The sequence below is a fragment of the Scyliorhinus torazame genome, chromosome 8 (assembly GCF_047496885.1).
Source record: "Scyliorhinus torazame isolate Kashiwa2021f chromosome 8, sScyTor2.1, whole genome shotgun sequence".
Lineage (NCBI taxonomy): Eukaryota > Metazoa > Chordata > Chondrichthyes > Carcharhiniformes > Scyliorhinidae > Scyliorhinus > Scyliorhinus torazame.
This window is the reverse complement of record NC_092714.1, coordinates 173,695,870-173,712,413: the sequence shown is the minus strand read 5'-3', so window position 1 is coordinate 173,712,413 and position 16,544 is coordinate 173,695,870. Positions and strand designations below refer to the sequence as shown.

Below are 16,544 nucleotides of genomic sequence, written 5' to 3'. Positions count from 1 at the left end.
TAATTCTCCATCCATGCTTCGCTTTATGTCTAAGCATTAAAAAATCTGTCGCTGGGTGTTTGGAGTAAAATGAAATAATTATTCCGTATAACTTCATATTAGATAATTAAGGAATTGTTTTTGTGCAGCTCCGATTTCTCACTGAGAATTAATCCTCTTCAGCTCAATGTTTACCCATGAATACTGGTAAAATAGTGCAAAACCCATTGGAGATAAAAACATCTGGGGGCGTTTTGATGTTGTTTTGAAAGGCGTGATATAAATACAAGTTCTTTGTAATGCTTTTTTTTGACAGACATAAGGAAGACGTTTCAGTGCAAACTGTGTTCGTACACCTTTCCACAACGGTCTAATCTAGACCGTCACATGAGAAGCCATACAGATGAGCGTCCACACAAATGCCATCTTTGTGAAAAGGCTTTCCGAACCATCACCCTCCTACAAAACCACATCAACACTCATACGGGTAAATGTGCCGGTTACCTTCTATGCCTACTTGTGTTACAGCTGTACTTTATTGACTGATTCATAAACTAGTTGTGGTAATGCCGCCTCTGTTTATGGCAAAAAAATATTTTTATCAAAGGGTATCTGAGCTAAAGAATTAGTGCTGCAACCTTATCTCTACCCTGTGGTTCCTGTGAGCTGGGCTTTCACTGCAAATGTGGGAACATAGAATTTACCCTTTTATTTTGGACTGTTCCACACAAGTTATTGTAATTCAGTAGGTCGCTTCTGAGTGAAAAGATTCTGGGTGCAATTTAACAGAAACGTTTCTAAGTGTGATAGCGAGCGGAAACTGCCACGAGCTTCCCGATGGTCGACCCAGCGAGGTCGTCACTGGTATCAAATGTTAATTGGGCCACTTAACGAGGCCCACAGGCTTCACGCCGCCAATGATTGTCCTGGCAGCTGATTCGCCGGGACCGCGCCCACCAGCATCCCCTCTAACAAGGGAGAGCAGGACTTAAACCAATCCCACAGAGCAAAACCCACACAGCGGGAACCCCTGGAAACCGGACCCCAGACTTTGCACCTCAGACACCAACTCATAATGCTATCTGGACCGGAGGCTGGTTCCCTCACCGGTTCACACAACCACTCTCTGGTTGAGGGAATGTTCCCAGTGCTGAGGCCGAGTCCCTGGGTGTTTTGATGTTGGCTGCTGGGACTGTGGTGCTGTGGCCTCCAGTGTTCAGGAAAAGTGTCCAGGCTTCATGCTCTAATTATGATACTAGGCAATAACTCTCGCCTGCGATATGGCACGTCTACCCACGAGAATCCACTTGGAAGCTGTGAAATGCTCACATTACTACAATTGCCAATTCCCTACAAGTAATAGCCTTCAGCTGTGCAGCCAGAGGCCGCCACAGTCAATGGGAGATAAGGCTGGTCGGTGTGACAGACAGGTAGACGCTTTGAGATTCCTCCGTTATGGGTACACACCATCCAGGGGCGACATGGAGGAACCGTGGGCGCTGGTTTTAAAAATGTGTGCTAATCGGCACCAGTGTGACCACTTGCTGGTGAGGCGATTAGATCATGGGAGACTGTTAGATAGGGGGTCGTTCCTGTTAATTATATGGATATTGATTTAAATTGGTGATTATTCATTTCTTGCCATGCCGCGGCGGGATTCGGTTCTCGCCAACGGGTACGGGCCAGTTAGATCACAAACTGATTGGCGCCTGGCACGATTCCCAATTTTGGCCTCTCCCGTGGATCTAATAGCCACGTTGCGCTGTCGCTCTCGCTCAAGTGCATCGTGGCCGCTAAATCGCGTCCTCTCTGTTTCATGTCCAGTTTAACCTCTACCCCTCATCTAGCCCTAATCATCTCAGTCCCGGGAGTTCGCTACAGGAATCCCTCAGGGTAGTTTCCTAGTCCCAACCATATTCAGCTCCTTCACCAATAGCCTTCCCTCCATCATACAGTCAGAAGGGGGGATGTTGGCTGATGTTTGCCCCATGTTCAGCACCATTTGTGATTTCTCAGATACTGAAGCAGTTCATACCCAATGAAGCAACACCCGGACAACATTATGATTTAGGCAGCTATGTTTTCTTTTATTCATTTGGGCGTCGCTGGTTAATCCGGCATTTATTGCCCAGCCCTAGTTGCCCTTCAGAAGGTGGTGGTGAGTTGCCTTCTTGAACCGCTGCAGTCCTTGAGATGTAGGTACACCCACAATGCTGTTCGGGAGAGAATTCCAGGATGTTGCCCAAGCGATAGTGAAGGAACGGCGATATATTTCCAAATCAGTGGTGAGTGATTTAGAGGGGAACTTCCAGGTGGTGGGGTTCCCAGGCAAGTAACATTCAGACCAGGCAATCGCCATCTCCAAGAAGAGAATCTAACCACCTTCACTGAACATTCAATGTCATTACCATCACTGCATCTCCCACTATTAAGATATTAGGGATTACGGTGGTGAACCTGTGATGGTCTTTACCATTGAAAGTCGTGGAGGCCAAGTCTCTGAATATAGTTAATAAGAAAACGGGCGAGATTCTCCGATCCCCCGCCGGGTCGGAGAATCGCCGGGGGCTGACGTGAGTCCCGCCCCCGCCGGTTGCCGAATTCTCTACCACCGGATATTCGGCGGGGGCGGGAATCGCGCCGCGCCGGTTGGCGGGACCCCCCCCCGCGATTCTCCGGCCCGAATGGGCCGAAGTCCCGCCGCTAAAATGCCTGTCCCGCCGGCGTAGATGAAACCACCTACCTTACCGGCGGGACAAGGCGGCGCGGGTGGGCTCCGGGGTCCTGGGGGGGGGGCGCGGGGCGATCTGGCCCCGGGGGGTGCCCCCACGGTGGCCTGGCCCGCGATCGGGGCCCACCGATCCGCGGGCGAGCCTGTGCCGTGGGGGCACTCTTTCCCTTCCGCCTTCGCCGCGGTCTCCACCATGGCGGAGGCGGAAGAGACTCCCTCCACTGCGCATGCGCGGGAATGCCGTCAGCGGCCACTAACGCTCCTGCGCATGCGCCGCCCGGAGATGTCATTTCCGCGCCAGCTGGCGGGGCACCAAAGGCCTTTTCCGCCAGCTGGCGGGGCGGAAATTCGTCCGGTTGTGGCATTCCGCACCTTTGGGGCGGCGCGATGCCTGACTGATTTGCGCCATTTTGGGTGCCAGTCGGCGGACGTCGCGCCGATACCGGAGAATTTCGCCCCAGATCTCTAATCTCTAAGGTGTCAAGGGATCTGGGGAGTGTACAGGAGTATGGTGTTGAGATCGAGGGTCAGCCATGGTCATATTGACTGGTGGAGCAGGTTCGAAAAGCCGAATGGTCCACTCCTGCTCCTATTTTCTATGCTATGACAGCAGACAAGCAATTGTCTGTGAAGCATACATGACATGTTGACCGACGTTGTCTACACCTAGTCCGATGAATAATTCTCACGTGCGTCTGACTACCTTACACCCACACTCATGTTTGCGTTGCAACTTCTGATCTTAATCTGTTGTCTGATCATTGGGCCTCCTTTCAAGTTGATCATGGATGGCCAATGATTGATGCAAGGAGCATCTCAGTCCTTCACTCTTTGGTCACTGCAGCCTTATATGATAGACCAGAGAAGGAAGAATCTTTCCACTTCCTCTCAAATCTGAAACATCCTTACTCCTGGTAGCAGCTGGGCCCACTCCTTCCCCAGTGTATTCTCTCTATGAAATTCTATTAATACAAATGTAAACTGAAAAGTGTTGTGGACCATGCATCTTACAATGCTCTCATTCACATTTGACTGCGTGCATGCACTAACAATTTTCAACATTTCATCAATGAGGACTGTTGAGGTGTGGTGGAGGAAATGGTGCCTGGGACATTGTGGCTATCACTCCCATATAGCATGCAGTGCTCCCGACCACTAACAGCCCGACTGGCTTATCCCTTCTTGATGGCACTGTTATGCCATGACAATGCAGATGTAAGGGGCCCGGTCAAGGGTCAACTGTGTGGGGCATTCCTGATGGATGAGTGGCAAGTGAGGAAGCGGATAAGCTAAGTACTGTGGCACTATTCATCATACATTCACTGTTACATAGCAGCTAACTACGTTACTGCAGAATATTATTACCAGGCAATGGTGCCAAGATGATGATATCTCCTCTGAAGCGCGGGGACTGTAAATGGACTTCCTACTCCACAAATGAGTCTTTCTGGGAGGCAACTTTCTGGCATTTTTTACCAAAGGTGTGGGTATGGGTACCCTCATGGGTCCTAGTTTTGCCTGAATCTTCATGGGGTATGTGGAACATTCCTTGTTCCAGTCCTACTCCGGCACCATCCCAGAACTAATTCTATTATCGGTACATTGACGACTGTTTCAGTGCTACTTCATGGGCGAGATTCTCCGACCCCCCGCCGGGTCGGAGAATCGCTGGGAGCTGGCGTGAGTCCCGCCCCTGCCGGTTGCCAAATTCTCCGGCACCGGAAATTCGGCGGGGGCGGGAATCGCACCGCGCCGGTTGGCAGGCGCCCCCCCCGCGATTCTCCAGCCCGGATAGGCCGAAGTCCCGCTGCTAGAATGCCTGTCCCGCCGGCGTAGATTAAACCACCTACCTTACCGGCTGGACAAGGCGGCGCGGGCGGGCTCCGGGGTCCTGGGGGGGGCGCGGGGCGATCTGGCCCCGGGGGGATGGCCTGGCCCGCGATCGGGGCCCACCGATCTGCAGGCGGGTCTGTGCCGTGGGGGCACTCTTTTCCTTCCGCCTTTGCCACGGTCTCCACCATGGCGGAGGCGGAAGAGACTCCCTCCACTGCACATGCGCGGGAATGCCGTCAGCTGCCGCTAACGCTCCCGCGCATGCGCTGCCCGGAGATGTCATTTCCGCGCCAGCTGGCGGGGCACCAAAGGCCTTTTCCGCGAGCTGGCGGGGCGGAAATTCGGCCGGCGCCGGCCTAGCCCCTTAAGGTTGGGGCTCGGCCCCCAAAGATGCGGAGCATTCCGCACCTTTGGGGCGACGCGATGCCCGACTGATTTGCACCCTTTTGGGCGGCAGTCGGAGGACATCGCACCGATACCGGAGAATTTCGCCCCATGTTCCCGTCATGACCTGGAAATTTTTATTAATTTTGCTTCGAATTTCCACCCCTCTATCACTTTCACATGGTCCATCTCCGACACTTCCCTTCCCTTCCTTGATCTTTCTATTTCAATTGCTGGGGATAGACTATTCACTAATATCCATTACAAACCCACTGATTACCATAGCTACCTCAACTACAGTTCTTCACACCCCACACCCTGTAAGGACTCCATCCCATTCTCCCAGTTCCTTCGCCTCCGTCACAACTGTTATGATGATGCCACTTTACAAAACTGTGCTGCTGACGTGTCGTCATTCTTCCTCAATCATGGCTTCCCACCCATTCTTGCCGACAGGGCTCTCAACTGTGTCTGACCCATCTCCCACACCTCTGTCCCCACCCCCTTTCCTCCCGCCCAGAACTAGGATAGAGTCCCCCTTGTCCTCACTTTTCACCCCACCAGCCTCCGCATTAAAAGAATCATATTCTGCTAGTTCCACCAACTCCAGCATGATGCCACCACCAATCACATCTTCACCTCACTCCCCCTGTCAGCATTTTGCTGGACCGTTCCCTCCGGGATACCCTGGTCCACTCCTCCCATCACCCCCAACACCTCACCCCATTTCCACGGCACCTTCCCAAGCAATCTCAGAAGGTGTAACACTAGCCCCTTTACCTCATGCTCACCATGTCAGGCCCTAAACACTCATTTCAAGTGAGGCAGCACTTCACGTGCACCTCCTTCAATCTGGTCTATTGTGCACCGAATATGGTCTACTCTACATTGGAGAGACTAAACGCAGACTGGATGACTGCCTTGCAGAACACCTTTGGTCCATCCACAAACAGGACCCAGACCTTCCTCTCGCTTGCCATTTCAACTCCCCATCCTGCTCTCACGTCCACATGTCCATCCCTGGCCTGCTGCAATGTTCCAGTGAAGCCCAGCGCGAACTGGAGGAACAGCATCTCATCTTCCGATTAGGCATTTTACAGCCTCCCGGACTAAACATTGAGTTCAACAACTTCAGACTGTGAACTCTCTCCACCACCTTTCCCCCATCTTTATTTCTGTCATTTTATTTTATTTTAATTTCTTCCATTGATCTGTTCCCCTCCCACTCCACTTGGGCCAAATGTTCGTAGTCACCCTTTACACACTGTTCACCTTTGTTGTGCCATTCACACATTCTAATCTCTTTATGTGCCACTTATCAGCACCCTTCCTAGCTTTAGGGCGGGACAGTAGCACAGTGATTAGCACTGTTGCTTCACAGCGCCAGGGAACCGGGTTTGATTCCCGGCTTGGTCACTGTCTGTGCGGAGTCTGCACTTTCTCCCCGTGTCTGTGTGGGTTTCCTCCGGATGCTCTGGTTTCCTCCCACAAGTCCCGAAAGACGTGCTGTTAGGTAATTTGGACATTCTGAATTCTCCCTCTGTGTACCCGAACAGGTGCCGGAGTGTGGCGACTAGGGGAATTTCACAGTAACTTCATTGCAGTGTTAATCTTAGCTTACTTGTGACACTAATAAAGATTATTATGATTATTATTGATCACCCCCCCCCAATTTCTGTTTTTGTTTCAGATTCCAGCATCCGTAGTAATTTACTTTTAGATTTATTTTAGTCTTTCTAAACGGCCACTTTTTACATCCACACGTGTTGACGAACCCATGCAGGGCTGCCTCTGATCCCACACAACTCCCTGGGTCACCCACCCAAGGTTCCTATTATTGCCCCTCACCTGGCACTGAAAATCAGAAATGCTGGGCCACTTTTACGGATATTGGGTGCGCGGAGCCAGGAATTAACCCAATTCTGTGTCCAACGTGAGAGGTAAAATTCAGATCTGTAAGTCTTATCAATTGTCAGAGCAGCTGCCCTGATCATTGTTTACTAGAGTGATGAATATCTTGCACCTTCTTCCCACTAAAAGAACCTGGGCCTCCCTTTAACCTTTAATAACTACGCCTTGTAGTCCGCATTCAGCAGGTTATATGTCTCCATTGATTCCTCCACCATGCCCTAATTTAAAGATGCTGACTTGAAACAAAGTAATCTCATAAAAATGCACTTTGATGTTATAGTTGGTTAATGCAGATCAAAGTCTGCACTTTAACCTCTTTTAGCCTAAAACAAGACACTGATCTGATTACAACCTTTTTTACAGGCACCAGACCACACAAGTGTCCTGACTGTGCTATGGCCTTTGTTACGAGTGGTGAGGTAGTACGACACAGGCGTTACAAGCATACCCATGAGAAACCCTTCAAATGCTCAATCTGTGATTATGCTAGTGTGGAGGTGAGTGCAATGCTGTATTTGTGTGAGTGCAGTTAAGGGACAACTAACCGGTACCATTGCTTCAGGTTACACTGAGGCAATGCTAATGACCTAAACCCAGAAATCCACGTGTAGCACAGTTCAAGCGCATCCATCTGGCTGAACACAGGCTGAAGACAGTAAGAAAAATTAGGAACACCAAATGTGAGTTCACAGTCTCCATTACTTGCTTCCTTTACAAAATCAGTTTGTCAGTTTTATCATTTCTATCTGTCAGTGGTACTTTCCTACTAAGGTTAATAAGAGTCATTTGTATGCAGGATGAGTGTTGCAGCTTGATGCTTCATCAAAAACTGCAATTTCTTGCAGGCATAATTCTTGAACAGGATGGTGGGTTATTTTTCATTGTGTTGTGTTTTCCCCAAAGAGGTGAAGGAGGGACAAATTTTAAAGTTTGAATGCGTCACGATAAAATCTAGTAAATCTGAGCAGGATCTTTTGTATTGATTGGGTTTTCTGTGGGAGGTTACAAAGTGGTGGAATTTGGGAGAATTGACTTTGGAGCAGGAAAGCCATGTGGACGCCCCTTTCATGTTGCTGCCAAAAAATTATATCCTGAAAACTGTACTAAACTTCTATGCTTTAATATTAATTGTTATGACTTCAAACTTTAATTTGCCTTAAGCTGGCGGGAAACTTTCAGCCATACCCGAGTGTAAGTTGTGATCATGCTGTTCGTATGTCTTGGTCTGCCTTGAAACTAACCAGAGATCAAGATCTGTCATTTCATGTAGTATAAAGACCAAAGCCCTCATGGCAGTGCCTGAAGAAGATCCAGGTCTCCTTAAAATGTATCTAAATTGCATTTAAAACCATCTAAATTCTCCAAATTGCAAAACGTTTGAACCTTTCCCTGTGTGGCCATCTAAAATGGCCGCCCGCAAAGGATAATGGGAATTATGGTCAGGTTGGGACACAGACGGTACACAGCCCCTGTGTATTGTGCAAAGGGAAACCAGACCTAACAGAAACTCACACCTGCTAAAGGTTAATCACCGATTTCCCCAGGACAATGGACACAGATCGAAATGTAGCAACAGTAGCAGACTCAGGGGCATCTATTTACCCTATTTGGAAGTGCATACGTGCCTTGGACAATAGCAGCTAGGACCCACCCAAGCCAGCGAGGTACTCGCCCCTAATGGCCAGAATCGATTTGGGTGATCAAAACCATATTGATCCATTGGATTCCGAGTTGGGACCGCCCAAAAGGGCACGAAAGATCGGGGGATAAGAAGAACTGCGCAACCAGTATTCGGCCTCTTTTGGGACCGGCCTCTGCTCCAACCAACTGCAGCATATCGACCATCCAATTTCAAGGACCAGAGATCTCTACCTGAAGGCCGCAGCTGAGACGAACCTGAAGACTTCCAGCCGACACACGTGAGGATCCAGATAAAGAAAGGCCTTGTCTAACCTGCACAGTGCCGGTCACTTGGAAGTTAAGTAAAGGTCATTTTAGTTGTTAGGTGTAGTTTAATAAGTAGTCGCGTGTAGATTATTACGCGTGGCACCAAGCCTGTGTTTAATAATAAATTATAATTGAACTAACATACTGGTTGTGTGGTCATTTGTCCAATACAAGAAACGTACTCGCGCCTTGTGTTTCAGGTAAAAGAGCAACACCTGCTTAATATTGGAGTCAGAAATCAGATACATTCCATCTCTAAGATATCAGCAATGCATTTTCAACCTAATTTTTGGAAGAAAATTTCCATCATTTTAAAATGTGTGGCCTCGGCCACACGTGCCACATTCAGGCCCATTATACAATATGAGACGCGTTGAATAGCCATGTGTTTCTCGGCTCTGTGAGCGCCAGGAAACACGCGGCTGAATGCGCTTGCTAGGGGACTTTTGATCCCTTTTAGGAGAATTGCGCCCCATGTTTAGGTTTATGACTGCCATATTAAGTTAGTGCATGGGATCAAGCAGCCATTGGTGGCAGTATTGCCAAGAGGATATGCGGGAGTTTAAGATACTCCCCAATGGAGCAGACCATGCATGGCATGGCGAGTGACGAATGGAAATGGGCCTTCCATGAATGAAGTACAAAGCTGCTTTCAAGTTCAGCGCTAATTCATCAAGTAACTGCTGCAGCGAGGGAAATCGGTGTTATTGAAAACCTGATGTGAGAATGGAACAAGAAGGAATCTGCCCTCAAGAAGATGCTCAATACCAGGGGCAATTTAGCGTGGTCAATCCACCTACCCTGCACATCTTTTGGATTGTGGGGGCTGCACGGTGGCGCAGTGGTTAGCATTGCTGCCTCATGGTGCCGCGGTCCCAGGTTCTGTCCTGGCTCTGGGTCACTGTCCGTGTGGAGTTTGCACATTCTCCCCATGTTTGCGGGGAGTTTCGTCCCACAATCCAAAAGATGTGCAGGGTAGGTGGATTGGCCACGCTAAATTGCCCTTTGGAAAAAGTGAATTGGGTACTCTAAATTTATTTTAAAAAGAAAGAAAGAAAAAAGAAGATGCTCAATACCAAATGCACCTTGAGAACAAAGACCAGCCACTGGCCCAACCTTGAGAAGCATGTAATGTAATGAGTCCTCGAAAATTGTCAGAATGGTAACATCGTCATCAGAAATAAAATGCGCACATATGCACTTAAGTAGGCCAAAACAAACCCTGAGCCCAACAAAAAATTCACAGCAACAGCTAGTTGGTTAGCTGCTTTATGAAACAAATATCATTAGTCCTGATTGTATTGAATGGCAGAGCAGGTTCAGTGGGCTGAATGCCCTACTCCAGCTCCAATGTTCCTAAAAGTCTCCAGTGTTGCAGAAAACCTCTGCCAAAATTACCAGTTTCCAATGATTCATCATCAGAGAGTCAAAAGCAAGAGTGGCCATTATATCACAGCGGCAACATGTTTGAAATGCCTATGAATTTCAATGTGCCCAGCAACCCGAACTGTGGAGTGGAAAAATTTGAAAACAGTTCCAGTGAAAGATTTATGGTGGTAGTTTTGAAACGTCAAGCCACGTTGAAAATCAAGTTCCCTACAGGAGGTTTTGCGCATGTCCATGACAAACGGTTAGATGGATGAGCATGGAGTGAAATTGTAGATTGATAGTGTGGAACAGGCATCCCGGTAACCAACACAAAGAACACAGCTTGTTAGTGTGGGACACGTTCAGATCCAATATAACTGATGAGATCAAGAGGCATTTGTGAAGAAATGACACACATATTGCAGTTATGCCAATGAGTCTAATGTCCGTAGATCAACCTTTGGATGTGTGGCTCCACCGACCAAGCATAGGTCATGTTTACACTGAATGCAATAGGAGGATGATTGATGGATAAAAAACTTTAACAGTGGGCATGCTTATGGGCACTTGATGTTGTAATGTGGTTTCGTCATCAGATTTTGGAATGCTATTAAGGTACAAAGTGTCATCAGATTGTTAAAAAATGCAGATTATTCCATGGATGCAAGGAAGATGGTTTGTTGTGGAGGGATAATTCTGAAACCGAAAGCACCACATTGGATCCAGAGAGAGATCCTTATGGTGATGCCATAGACAAAGTGACCCCGGATGAATTTGATTAACTGTTTGAGTTGGATGTTTGAATAGGAACATTGGGGCTGGAGTAGATTTTAAAATTATGTTTGTGGTTCAAACTAGCCTTGCAGAATCATTTAATTAAATAAAACATTACACATTGATTTGATTTGAATTACCAGTGTTTTTTCGCATTTCAAAAATGGTCAACTACACCAACACTAGCAAGTTCACATTTTATGCTCTATAAGTCAACCCCGTTTATGGGAGGATTTTTTTGAAGGCTCCAAGGTCAATTTACAATCTGCGAACTATATTATACATTATGTTTTGTGACATTTGAATGTTCCAAATGCTTTACAACCTGTGGACTCCTTTTGAAGTGTACTCATTGTTGTTTGGAAGGTGATAGAACAGACAGTTTGCACACTGGAAGCTCCCATCAACAGCAGTGATATAAATGACCAGGTCGTCTGTTTCGATTGTGAGATAAATATGACATAGGACACCAGGAGAACTCCTGATGCACGATCAATTACAGAAAGACGAGAGTAGGATGTAATTGAGGCTTTATTACACTGAGATGTGTGGCCTCCTACAGCAGCTGGCGAAATGGCTGCTGTACTGGAGGCACACATATTTATACTCCGCCTACTGGGCGGAAACAGCAGGCAGGGATCTACCCTGTACCTGTGGTACAGGGGCCTTACTGTAAAGCACCTATATCAACATCCTATATATACAATATATACATCAGTGGTGACTACCACACTCCTCTTTGCTTGAGCCATGAAATCCTTTACATCCACCCGAGAGGAAAGGCGAGGCTTCAATGTAATGTCTCATCTGAAAGTTAGTAATTTGGGAGGAATCTTGTCTAAAGTTTTGAGATCTACTGATAATGGCAAGCTAATCAAAGTGTTAAAATCCATGTGTAATGTAAATCATTCCAGTCCATTGCCAGACTTGGCCATGTATTCAGATTTTCCTACAGACTGAACAGATGTATTTGCAACCATCAGTATTTGTGCTGGTAATCTAGTAAGGCCTGAAAATAGTAGCACCATGCGTTCCTCGTGACTCCCATTGGTTTAAAACATTTCAGATGCAATTTATAAAAAGGCAATTAAGACCATCAAATATTCAATGGTTCAACTTTGTTATATATTACAGTTTCTGTTCCACACCTTAATTATTAGCTTTTTTGTAAACCACAGGTATCATACGTCACTGTACTTCTTATGTTTTATTCTTTTTAGGTGAGTAAACTGAAGCGACATATCCGTTCTCACACAGGGGAGCGTCCTTTCCCATGTACATTTTGCAGCTATGCTAGCAGAGATACGTACAAGCTGAAGCGCCACATGAGAACTCACTCAGGTATGTTAAGGACATTTTGACGATTGTTTCCAGTGATTATGATTTTACATAGTGCATTGACCAAAAGTTCCTACATGTTAGTCTCACAACTGGAGTTGTAATAGTTTCAATTTACTATTACAATAAGAGACCGGAACTTTAGCTCTCTCCCCTTAACCCCCCCCCCCCCCCCCCCACCAATCCCGCCATACACACACACATAAAAACACACAAGTGGATACTGAGGTGGAGGGGAGCATAAAATGGCATGAACGGTATTCTCTCTAAGATCTTACCCACCCAGACACGATTTAACGGTGGGGTAGACATGGCTTCGGACGGGGATCTAGCCCTTGCCCATATTAAGGCCCTTAATGGCCACTTAAGGATAATTTCGTACCCATCATCAATTAATAGGCTGGCGGACCCCCAATGACTGAGGATAGGAAACATAAAAAAGGTTCTCACTCTCGATCTTGGGCAGGGTGGAGGGTCTCACAATTGGAAGTCCTCTTCGAATTGGGGGCACCCTCCCCTCAGGGACCAGAGAGCTCAGGCCTTCCTTTCCTCCCCCTTGCCTACTCCCGGACACCAAGATGCCTCTCTTGTGACCCCCCTCAGAACATCCACTACTCTCCCTTCCCCAGGACCCCTGGTACTTAACTGAAGTGCGGTTTTCAACCTTAGTCTCAGGCATGGTGCTGCAATACCTCTTCGGGCCATTGCAGCACTGTGCCTGGTGGGAGCTGGAGAGCTGTCGGCCAATCAGGTTCGTCGACAACTCTCCAAGGTAGGACTTCCATCCAAGTATGGATGAAGGCCTGCTTGCTGTCAATCAGTACTCAATTGAGCATAAAATGGAGTTGGTGGGGATGCATTCTCTGCCGACTCGCAGGATGATGGGCGCCAAGCGCTTGCCATCCTGAAAATTCAGGCCAGAATGTTTTTGCAACTTTAAACTCTTTCCTTGAAGAATAGTTTGAAGTATTGAAAGGATTCACAGGCTCCTTAACTTGACATACTGTAACATGGACACTCCTTCCATGGCCATGACTATCTTTATATAAACAATGGTGTGGTTGGTCATACACAGTGGAGGAATTTATGGACTTCCACAGCCTATACAATGAGAAGAGGGCACACACACCCACTGGACACAAGTCTCCTGTTAATTAATGTTCCAGACCTTGGAGCCAGAGTTCTGGGGCGGGATTCTCCGCAATCGGCGCGATGTCCGCCGACCGGCGCCAAAAACGGCACGAATCGGTCCGGCATCACGCTGCCCCAATGGTGCTGCATGCTGCCTGTCGGGGCCGCCCCCAGCTGCCGCGCCACCCGCCATGTGCGGACCGTGGGCGCCGCCATTTTCACCCCCATCTTCGATTTCGGCCGCCACGTGCGACCCATGGGGGCCGCCATCTTTAACGCTATCTTGTACTCCACCCGCCACGCGTGACCCATGGGGGCCGCCATCATTGACGCCATCTCAGGTGCCACCCGCCACGTGCGACCCTTGGGAGCTGTAATCTTGGGACTCCGCAGCCTTCCGGGAGCCCTGCTCACCCGATCGTACGCTGGCCGCCGCTACCTCCAACCGGCCTACCCATCACCTTCTGAAGCTCGCCTCCATCACGCTTGACCAGTCCCGGCCTCATCACCTCACAAAATCTACGATGACCGTCCGGATCTTCGGGCACGAGACGGCCTGCCTTTTCGACTCCGGGAGCGCAGACAGTTTCATTTAGGGGCTGGTTTAGCTCACTGGGCTAAATCGCTGGCTTTTAAAGCAGACCAAGGCAGGCCAGCAGCACGGTTCAATTCCCATACCAGCCTCCCCGAACAGGCGCCCGAATGTGGCGACTAGGGGCTTTTCACAGTAACTTCATTGAAGCCTTATCGTGTCAATAAGTGATCTTCATTTCATTTCATTCACCCAGATATGGTAAGGCGCTGCTCCCTCCCAATTTTACCCGCGACCCAGAAAATCTCCCTGGCTTCCGGATTATATTCAGTAGCAATCCGGGGGTACTGTGTCGCGACCCTTACCATACAAGGTGTAGAGTACACTAATTTTAAACTCTACGTCTTTCCCCATCTCTGCGCTGCCCTACTATTGGGGCTCAACTTCCAATGCCACCTCCAAAGCCTTACTTTAAAGTTTGGTGGACCCCTGCCCCCTCCTCACCGTCTGTAGCCTCGTGACCCTTAAGGTTGCCCCACCCTCGCTCTTCGCTAACCTCACCCCCGACTGTAAGCCCGTTGCTACTAGGAGCAGACGATACAGTGCCCGGGACAGTGCCTTTATCAGGTCGGAGGTCCAGCGACTCCTACGAGAGGGGATCATTGAGGCTAGTACCAGCCCCTGGAGTGCCCAAGTGGTGGTCGTCAAGAGTGGGGAGAAGCACCGGATTGTCATCGACTACAGTCAGACGATCAACCAGTACACACAGCTCAATGTGTACCCCCTCCCCCGCATATCTGACATGATCAATCAGATCGCGCAGTATCGAGTCTTCTCCACAGTTGACTTGAAGTCCGCGTACCACCAGCTCCCTATCCGCCCAGAGGACCGCCGATACACTGTCTTCGAGGCAGATGGCCGCCTCTACCACTTCCTCAGGGTTCCCTTCGGCGTCACCGCCGTCTTCCAACGAGAAATGGACCGAATGGTTGACCAGTACGGGTTGCGGGCCACGTTCCCGTACTTAGATAATGTCACCATCTGCGACCATGACCAGCAGGACCATGACGAAAACCTCCGGCACTTCTTTTCACTGTACCTCGGTACACGTGACAATAAACAAATCCAATCCAATCCAATCCAACAGGACGACCAGCTACAACCCCCGGGTCAACGGACAGGTGGAGGGGGAGAATGCGCCGGTCTGGAAGGCCATCCTCCTGGCCCTACGGTCTAGAAGTCTCCCAGTCTCCCGCTGGCAGGAGGTCCTCTCCAATGCGCTCCACTCCATCTGGTCGCTCCTGTGTACTACCACCAACGAGACTCCTCACGAGCGTATGTTTGCCTTCCCCAGGAAGTCCACCTCCGGGGTATTGCTCCCGTCCTGGCTGGCAGTCCCAGGGCCTGTCCTCCTCCGGAAGCATGCGAGGAGCATAAATCAGACCCCCTCGTCGAGAAGGTCCTGCTCCTCCATGTCAATCCACAATATGCCTACGTGGCACACCAGGACGGGTGACAGGACACAGTCTCCCTCCGGGATTTGGCACCTGCAGGTTCCCCAGCGACCATCACTACCACCCCCGATCCTACACTGTCTCCCTCCACCACTACCCAGCTACGTGGTGCCCCGTGTTGCCATGCCATCATTTACCCAACATCTGCGCTGTATGCATTGGACCGCCTAACACTGATGTTTGTCGTCGTCCCCCAGGATAAGTCTGCCCACAACCACAGGGAGCGTGAAAGAGCCGGAGGGGGTCCACCAGTTCTGCAGCCCCTCACCGTCCATGAGCAGAGGGCACTGGACCTCGCAGGCGGAGCCGAGGACCGGGAGGTTGCCGGTTGCCAGGTCGGAGGCGCACCAGCAAGTGAGACTCCCCCTCCTGACTCCACCCCCTGACACACAGAGGACCGACAGATGGACAGTGACACGCAGACGGGGTGACACAGGGACCATCGGGCCAAGGGCCGACGCAGGAGACCCTGGACTTTAGCTCCGACGACAACCGTGACTTCTCGGCACTGCTGTCTCCTACACCCTCCACCACCGCAGAGACTCTCACCTCGGTTGGGCACTTTAGTGATGAGGCTTCTGGGACACTCACTGGTGTGCACCACACAGCCGTACCGGTACAGCAGGTGGAGGTAGGAGCAGCCGAGGGGCCGGACGGTCAGAGGACAGCCCAGCCCCATCAACCAGCTGCCGCCCAGACGGCTCCCGTGTTCCTGGACTTACCAGACCCACCCATGGACCCGGTGCAGTTAGACACCCAGGGACTAGACAACAGGATGACGGCCGACTTCCAGCAGCTGCAGAAGCAGGGAGTGGTGCCAGTCATGGCTGCCACCCAGGCCGACACCGCACGGGTGGCGTCCGCGGTGGAGGTAATGGGGACAACGGTGTCGGCCATGGGTCAGGTCATGCAAGGCATGGGGCTTCATGTGCATGCGTCTTCCGTGGCCCAGGACAGGGCTGCCCTCTCATAGGCAGCCATGTGCCAGAGCCAGCTGGACATCTCAGTCGCCCTCCGCAATCTGGCCCAGTCTCAGCAGGCCATCGCTGAGAGCATTGGCGGCATTGCCCAGATGATGGCTCAGTCTCAGCAGGCCATCGCT

General features: G+C 49.8%; 1 protein-coding gene across 1 annotated transcript in view; it reads left to right on the top strand.

The window, feature by feature from the left end:
• Window positions 1-16,544, top strand: part of LOC140428894 (transcriptional repressor CTCF-like) — a 98,428-nt gene that overhangs the window by 26,636 nt on the left and 55,248 nt on the right. Inside the window, exons 3-5 of the mRNA XM_072515541.1 lie at window positions 296-466; window positions 7,202-7,335; window positions 12,148-12,268. Of these exons, the coding sequence (XP_072371642.1) occupies window positions 296-466; window positions 7,202-7,335; window positions 12,148-12,268 (426 nt within the window). The remainder of the gene's footprint in view (window positions 1-295; window positions 467-7,201; window positions 7,336-12,147; window positions 12,269-16,544) is intronic.